Source organism: Ctenopharyngodon idella, chromosome 10 (assembly GCF_019924925.1).
Source record: "Ctenopharyngodon idella isolate HZGC_01 chromosome 10, HZGC01, whole genome shotgun sequence".
NCBI lineage: Eukaryota > Metazoa > Chordata > Actinopteri > Cypriniformes > Xenocyprididae > Ctenopharyngodon > Ctenopharyngodon idella.
The window spans coordinates 1,247,797-1,255,693 of record NC_067229.1 but is presented as its reverse complement, the minus strand read 5'-3'; the positions used below and the strand labels follow the sequence as shown (position 1 = coordinate 1,255,693).

The following is a 7,897-nucleotide window of genomic DNA, read 5'->3' as shown; positions in this document are numbered from 1 at the left end:
GTGTAAAACAGTTACTGATGTAGACAGACTGCCATTTCAATCCATCTCAGTCATGTGTGGGGTGAAATTTAGGCATTTAAAATCTTTTTCGAGAAATTGAAAACATGGAAAGCCCCGAAAGTAATCATATTTCATGACTTAAGATGTAATTAAAATTATGAAATTATTTATTCTTGATGCAAGAAGGAGCAGACAATAAAAGTTTAATGCTTGGAGCAGAAAATACAAAAAATAAAAGTAGAAACTAATGAGTCAGATCTCTCTCTCTGTATTGACGGGTTAGCAAAGCATCTCAAGAGAATAAAAATGAAGGACAGTTGCAAAGCTACATGACAGTATATCTTACATCTGCATTTTCTAAATACACTTCAAGAGGAAGAATGACTATTTGATTTGAAAACAACAATGAAAAACAAGTTAAAAATAAATCAGCGTCTTCAGCTTCTTGAACAAGAACAGTTTGTAAAAAAAAAAAAAAACGTGTTCTTGTCTTACATAAAAATGTAAACAAACTACAAAAAAATGAACAAATTGATCTATTGTGTTAGCAAAATAAATGTTGCTGTTTCAAAAAAAAAAGCTGTTTCAAATCTCCAGCTGTAATAAAAGTCTTCTCACACTCAAAGCAGATTTCTTACACCAGTATGTCTTTTCTGACGTTCTTTTAAATTGTGCAGATGTGAAAAACTCTTTCCACACAAAGAACATGAATGTGGTTTCTCCTGTGAATGAACCGTCAGGTGGATCTTCAGGGTTGAAGAAGCCCTCAAAAATGTTTTGCCACATTGATCACATTCATGCAGTTTCTCTCTAGTGTGGATGTTCATGTGTCTCTCAAGGGTTTCTTGTTGTGTGAAACTCTTTCCACACTGATCACATGTGAACAGTTTCTCTCCAGTTTGGATCCTCATGTGAATCTTGCGACTCTTTTTGAATGTAAAACTCTTCCACACTGACAGAAAGTGAAACTTTTCATTTCTTCTTTTAAGTCTCTTCTTTTAAGTAAAGAAAAACTTTCAGTCTGTGAGTTTTATCTCCAGTTTTGACACGATTATCCTCTTGACTCTCCTTTTTCTCCAGCATCACATCTGAAATTAAAGTAAAAAAAGAAAAAAAAAAAAATCAGAGAGAAATGTGAGGTGAAAAGTTATAAATAGGGATGCACCGTGTGGCAAGCAGGGTGGGGCAGAGAGCCTTGAGAACGGAGCGAGGCCGGTGTAAAGATTGCTAATGAGCGTCACCAGCGGCCTCAGTCTCACGGAGGAGCTCGGAAGGTTAAAAGGAGGAGTGACGACAGTGCAGGAGAGAGAACCAGGTCTAGGGTCCTTTCTTCATACCTCGCTTAATACATCTGAGATGACATGAAAGATGTCAGATCTTCTAATCGTGATAACGTCGCTAAGCTACGGAACGTTATCTGTTTCTGATGCAGAAAAGTTAGTTCATGCATTCATGAAATCTAGACTAGATCACTGTAATGCATTATTAGCTGGTTGTCCTGCATACTCAATAACAAGCTACAACTAGTCCTAAATGCAGCTGCTAGTTCTTACTAGGTCAAGAAAATATGATCATATAACACCACTTTTATCATATGGTTACCTATCAAGTTCCGTATCAATTATAAAGCATTGCTACTGACTTATAAGGCTCTAAATGGTTTAGTTCCTGTGTATTTAACCAATCTTCTATCGCTCTACAATCCTTCACACTCTTTAAGATCACAAAACTCTGGACTTCTGGTTGTACCTAGGATCTAAGTCCACTAAAGGAGGGAGAGCGTTTTCACATTTGGCTCCTAAACTCTGGAATAGCCTTCCTGATAATGTTCGTGGCTCCGAGACACTCTCCCAGTTTAAATCTAGATTAAAGACGCATCTCTTTTGCCAAGCATTCACATAATCTCACCATCATGTACTCCAATTATATCAGATCAAATGCACATTACTATCTTTGTTTAATGTTTTAAACAGCAGCTACGCTAATTATTCACCATTTGCTTTTCTGTTTTATCTCTCAAAGAAATCACTCACTGCTTTATTTAATTTCTGTACCTGAAAACTAATGTTAGACCTACCTGAAAAACCTGAAAAGTACTGTTTATTTTATTTTTATCTTGGCTCTATTGCATTTATTTGCGCTGTTGGCTGTAGTTCGATCATTTGTTCTTATTTTCTTTATTTTTATTTGACAGTAGTCCTTTTTTCCCTGAACATAGCACACACCGAACCGTACCAAAACCTTGACTCTAAAACCGTGATACAAACCGAACCATGAGTAATTTGAACCGTTACACTCCTATCGGAAGTGACATCATTTGAACTCTTTCTAGAGTATGATTGGAAATGTTTTTTTTTTTTTTTAATAACAACTCTTAGTGTTTGTAGTAGGAAAAAAAACATCAAGGGTCAGATTTACTAAACAGGGCAAATTGATTTACTGACTTACTGATTTACTGACTGAGCACAATAAGAAGAGAAAAGCCAGATCATTTACATAATGACCAACGCAATCTACCAAATTAGCAAATTAGCGTCTGGTTTAAGATGTGTTTTTTTTTTGCGGTGGTAAATAATGGAACAAATAACAGTAAATTGACTAGCGCAAACTCTAGTAAATCGCGTTGTGTGATTCATTTAAATACTCTCCTTCTATAAATTTTGCGTATAAAAGGGAAACTCCTACAAATGCAATTAACCAATAACACAAAAACAATGCCAAAAGAGGGTTTGCGTAGGTGCAAGGCATTAGTAAATCTGGCCCTAAATATGATGAACTGCTTTATAACCTTTATGTTCCTCAGCCTCATTAATGAAGAATCAGGAATAAACACCAACCTCTTTGTTCTTCAGTGTGTTTCATTCTGCAGTGTTCTGGATCTCTCATGTTCTCACTGTCCTTCAATAAACTCTGTCTTTGCAGATTTCAGCTCTTCCTGATGGTTTGATGCTCATCTTCACTTGTAGGCTAATGGGAATATTCCAGCATTTATTGGTGAATTGCAGTGGGAGGAGCTTCACTGAAGGAGGAGGAGTAGATCTGACAAAATCAAGAATAATATATTGTAATTCCTACATTTATTTTTCCTCTCATTAATATACAGGCAAAGAAATATAGAAAAAAATAAATATACCAATTATACACACACCACTTGAACCTTAATAATCATTCATAAAGTTCGAAAAGTTTGAACTGAATTACAAGGGTGTTTGCAGTGGGCTGTTTACATTAATCGTACATCATAAAAGCATTCTGACGTGCAAGTACACAGCTGCACGCACGAGCGCTCTTCTTCATGAGCGTTTGAGTGTGCGGTTAAAAACTAGTCTAGAGTGCCATCTGCTGTTAAAAACTAAGCTCAGAATTGATTCAAGAGAGAATCGTGATACATTTAGAAAATCTCAGAATCGATCTACGAATCAAGATTAATCAATTTATTGTCCCAGCCCTATGAAATAGAGGCTTTTCAGCTGATCTAATAAGTGATGAGCCATAAACTACCAATACTCAAAATAAGTACCTACTCAAGAGAGTATGCGATTTCGGACACAGCCAGAGAAATGTGGCAGACAAGACAGGTAACAGGAAATATAGCAAATGTCAAGAACTAGCAGAGGTTGGTAATAATGAACTACATTCACTCTCTTAAATTCACTTAAATAATTTTTGGGGAAATTTGTACTCTTAAGAGTAGATTTAAATGTGTGTACTTTAAGTTTAACTCAAGTACATTTCTAGTGAAAAAACTGTACGTTTACCTCTTGTGTTTTAATGCAATACAAGAAAAGAAATGCATAGTTTATTCCAAGCGTGAAGTCTCTTTCTAGGGCATGAGCCCGTTTCACAAATGAATCACTCTTTCAAGTAGATTCTGTTCAAAGACTTTCTGGCAAAACTGTCTATAAACACAGTTCAGTGCTTCCGGGTTCTACGTCAGAACACCGGCTAATTATTTTAACTCGTGCGGCTCATGTCAACAGTGTCGGCCAATACCGAGTAAGCATTCAAATGCAGAACCCAGAAGCGCTGCACTGTGTTTACAACATCAACAGCGTAGAAGACTGACAATGAAGATAAGAAATTGTTGAATAAAGTTGTTATTTTTGTTTTGGGCAAAAAAAAGGCATTCTCATTCACATTTTTTGGGCGGGCCTGAAATCATGGCACGATGACGCACTAACACTATAATAACTAGAGCACATTAGCATCAGTGGTTCGCCCGCTCAATTGCAAGTTACTGTCATTACCATTAGTTAACACAGCCTACAGTTTGCTAGCTAGCTAGCTACACCTTCATCACGTAAATGTATATTACCTTGCGATAATTACAAAACAGCTTGTCTCTTTATTTAAATTCCCTAAAAACTATGATATCAAGAAGAGGTGGATTAATTTTGTTAAGAGCCAGCTTGATGGAGAGCTGAGGATCACTACCAACACCTGCCTCTGCAATGAACATTTTATACTGGAAACTTTCATCGGAGACAACTGGGATTTGCTGATAATCCGCTCCTACTGGTGAATGGGGCTGAACCGTCTATCTCCCACCTTGGCCTTCATCCCCCTGTCATCTGGTGCCATCGTCGACAGTGCGTGCCCACCAATGAGTGTAAGTTGCCTTGTGTGTTTCCCGCGAGTAGGCGTGGTTTCAACACCAACAGCAGACACGCCCCCAGCGTTTGAGAGCAGAGAATACTGCTTTTTTTTTTATTATTCAAATTTGGCGGGATGGTTAAGAACACATTTTTCTGTGGTGTGACAAACTCATAACACATTTAATATTGCTTTACACAGACTTTAATGACAGAATTTTCATTTTTGGGTGAACTAACCTTTTAAAGCCCTATCAGTCACAACGTTGGTGTGTAAACGTTCCTTCATTTTGAAGAGATTTTATTTCTTGGCGGTATTATTGTTTTGTGTCAAGTAAGGATGTGGCTTCACACTTGAAACTGCTGGATCTGAGAATGATCTACTTACTGTGATTGTTTTTTGTATGCCTGCGTAGAGAAGATGAATGAGTGAAACTCTTCCCACATGCAGTGCAGTGATACGGTTTCTCTCCAGTGTGGATCATCTCGTGTGTTTTCAGATATGTTGACCGACTGAATCTCTTGTCGCAGTGTGAACACTTGTAAGGTTTCTCTCCAGTGTGGGTCCTCTCGTGGGTTTTCAGATGTACTGACCGACTGAATCTCTTTTCGCAGTGTGAACACTTGTAAGGTTTCTCTCCAGTGTGGATCCTCTCATGTCTTTTCAGTTGTCGTGACTCACTAAATCTCTTGTCGCAGTGTGAACACTTGTAAGGTTTCTCTCCAGTGTGGATCCTCTCATGTGTTTTCAGATGTCCTGACCAACTGAATCTCTTGTCGCAGTGTGAACACTTGTAAGGTTTCTCTCCAGTGTGGATCCTCTCGTGTGTTTTCAGGGCTCCTGACCAATTGAATCTCTTGTCGCAGTGTGAACATTTGTAAGGTTTCTCTCCAGTGTGAATTCTCTGGTGCACTTTCAACTCTACAGTTGTTTTAAAAGACTTCCCACACTCAAAGCACACATAAGCTTTTTCACCAGTATGCGTTTTCTGATGAAGCTTTACATTTTTAACCTGTGAAAAACTCTTTCCACACAAAGAACATGAATATGGTTTCTCCTTTGAATGAACAATCAGGTGGATCTTCAGGGCTGAAGCCCTCAAAAATGTTTTGCCACATTGATCACATGTGAACGGTCTCTCTCCAGTGTGGATTTTCATGTGTTCCTTAAAGTGTCCTTGATGTGCAAATCTCTTCCCACACTGATCACATGTGAATGGTTTTTCTCCAGTGTGGATCCTCATGTGATCCTTGAAACTCTTTTTTTGTGTGAAACTCTTCCCACACTGATCACACGTGAACGGTTTCTCTCCAGTGTGGATGTTCATGTGTTCCTTAAGGTGCCATTGTTGTACAAAACTCTTTCCACACTGATCACATGTGAATGGTTTCTCTCCAGTGTGGATCCTCATGTGAACCATGAAACTCTTTTTGTGTGTAAAACTCCTCTGACACTGTTCACATGTGAACGGTTTCTCTCCAGTGTGGATTTTCATGTGTTCCTTAAGGTGCCCTTGTTGTCTAAAGCTCTTCCCACACTGATCACATGTGAACGGTTTCTCTCCAGTGTGGATCCGCATGTGAATCTTTAGACTCTTTTTGCATGTGAAACTCTTTCCACACTGGTGGCAAGTGAAACATTTTTTGCCTCTTCTTTTCAGTAAAGAAATATTTTCAGTCTGTAAGCAAGATTTTTCTTCAGTTTTGATATGTTTCTCCTCTTCACTGTCCTCATTCTTCAGCACCATGTCTGTAATCAAAGTAACAAAAGTTAAATTTTAAATAAGTTATAAAAAAAAATCAGAGAGAAATGTGAGGTGAAAGGTCATAAATAGGGATGCACCGATATGAAAGTTTTGGCTGAAACTGATAACCATTTATATTTGAAAGCCGATAATCGATAAAGCCAATTAAAACATTTATTTTTTCCCCCAAATCATGAAGCCCTAGGTTGTTCCTTTTGAGAGTGCTGTTCCAACATAAGCAAGCTGTTCAAATACACTGGACTGATATACATCACTGACTACTCATGTCAGGGCAGTTTATTCTTCAGTGCATGGCAAAAGAAAAAACAAACACCTTGTTAAATGTCAGGTATGTTGAACAGGGACTGTCTTCATTATGTATATTTGGATTGTGTTGTGTTGTAAATAAAATACAATCAATCAAAAAAAAGTCATTCTTTTAATCTCCTCACATTCTTTCTTCTAGTTCCCTCACAGCTTCATTCACCTGATAGGGCCATTAGAGGGAGGTGTTTTAGTCTACCCAGGTGTGATACGCATCAATATTCTTGATCATTCACACCTCCTCACATTCAGCCTTTTTGACAAAAATCATATCTTACAAACTTACAAATCAATATATTGTTTAATGTGAATGAGTCGGCATGATGATTTTCACATCATTTTGAAGAAAAAAATTGTAGGCTACAAGATCCAGTTCTCAGAAGTCTCGTAAACAAATATTCAGTATGGGTTTTATGGCCTTATTTTAGTGACTTTCCGCATTGGAGCTAAAGATGAGCAACGGTAAACAGGGCGCTTTTAACATTATATTATAATATATCGCGGTTTCTTGAGTCTACGCACACACACCCGATGAAGCACGCGCACAAGTCGCCTCTCTGACAGCGTGCAATCCCTTCAGTTCTCTTTCGTGCCTAATTGCACTCGAACGGTCAAATGTCAAAATGTCTGTCTTGGTGAGTATTCATGTAAACATAGTCGGTTATGTCGTAAGTGCACGTTATCAGTTGGGAAAGAAATCGGATGCGTTTCAGTATGATCCGAGGGCCGTGCATTAGGTTTTAAAGAAACAGCAGCCTCATACAGTAAACCTACTGCTGTTTGTCAAACAACAAAATATAAAGAGAAATTCACTCACTGCTCTTGAATGAATAACTTTTGTAGCTTTTTCATGAATCAATGTATATTTAATTAATGTGAAGACTATGCAGTGTTTTAGATTTACATTTGATCATTCAGTTTCTGTATTGTTTCTTACTTGAATGCCATTTCCAGTAAGAATTTGTCCTATTGTTTGTTGTTCTTATTTTTTAAATAACAAAGATAAATTAAAATAACAAAAATAACTAATCTTCCACCCCTAGTTTCAGGTGTTTTTGTTTAACTGGATGTTCTTGATGTTAAGATTTAGGTTGATGTAACTATATATGAGTCAAGCAAATAGTTTTTGGTATTTACATATTAGCATAATTTTTTTTTTTTGTTCGTTTACACTGATGTTAAAATTGCATTGTCATATTTGTAATGCTAAAACATTGCAAACATTTAGCAAAACAT

General features: G+C 37.4%; 1 protein-coding gene and 1 long non-coding RNA gene across 4 annotated transcripts in view; one reads left to right on the top strand and one right to left on the bottom strand.

Moving 5' to 3' along the window:
• LOC127521174 (uncharacterized) overlaps window positions 1-5,531 on the top strand; it is a 53,875-nt gene extending 48,344 nt beyond the window's left edge. Inside the window, exon 3 of the long non-coding RNA XR_007932299.1 lies at window positions 5,308-5,531. This is a non-coding gene — a long non-coding RNA (uncharacterized LOC127521174). The remainder of the gene's footprint in view (window positions 1-5,307) is intronic.
• LOC127521144 (gastrula zinc finger protein XlCGF57.1-like) overlaps window positions 1-7,897 on the bottom strand; it is a 35,096-nt gene that overhangs the window by 26,543 nt on the left and 656 nt on the right. The window contains exons 2-4 of one of the 3 annotated variants that reach the window (XM_051910187.1): window positions 4,981-6,342; window positions 2,838-3,039; window positions 253-1,088 (exon numbers count right to left, since the gene is read on the bottom strand). In XM_051910187.1, the coding sequence (XP_051766147.1) occupies window positions 3,017-3,039; window positions 4,981-6,342 (1,385 nt within the window). In that variant the 3' untranslated portion in view covers window positions 253-1,088; window positions 2,838-3,016. Of the gene's footprint in view, window positions 1-252; window positions 1,089-2,837; window positions 3,040-4,980; window positions 6,343-7,897 lie in introns of those variants that run through there. The other 2 variants (XM_051910188.1, XM_051910186.1) reach the window with 2 other exon arrangements.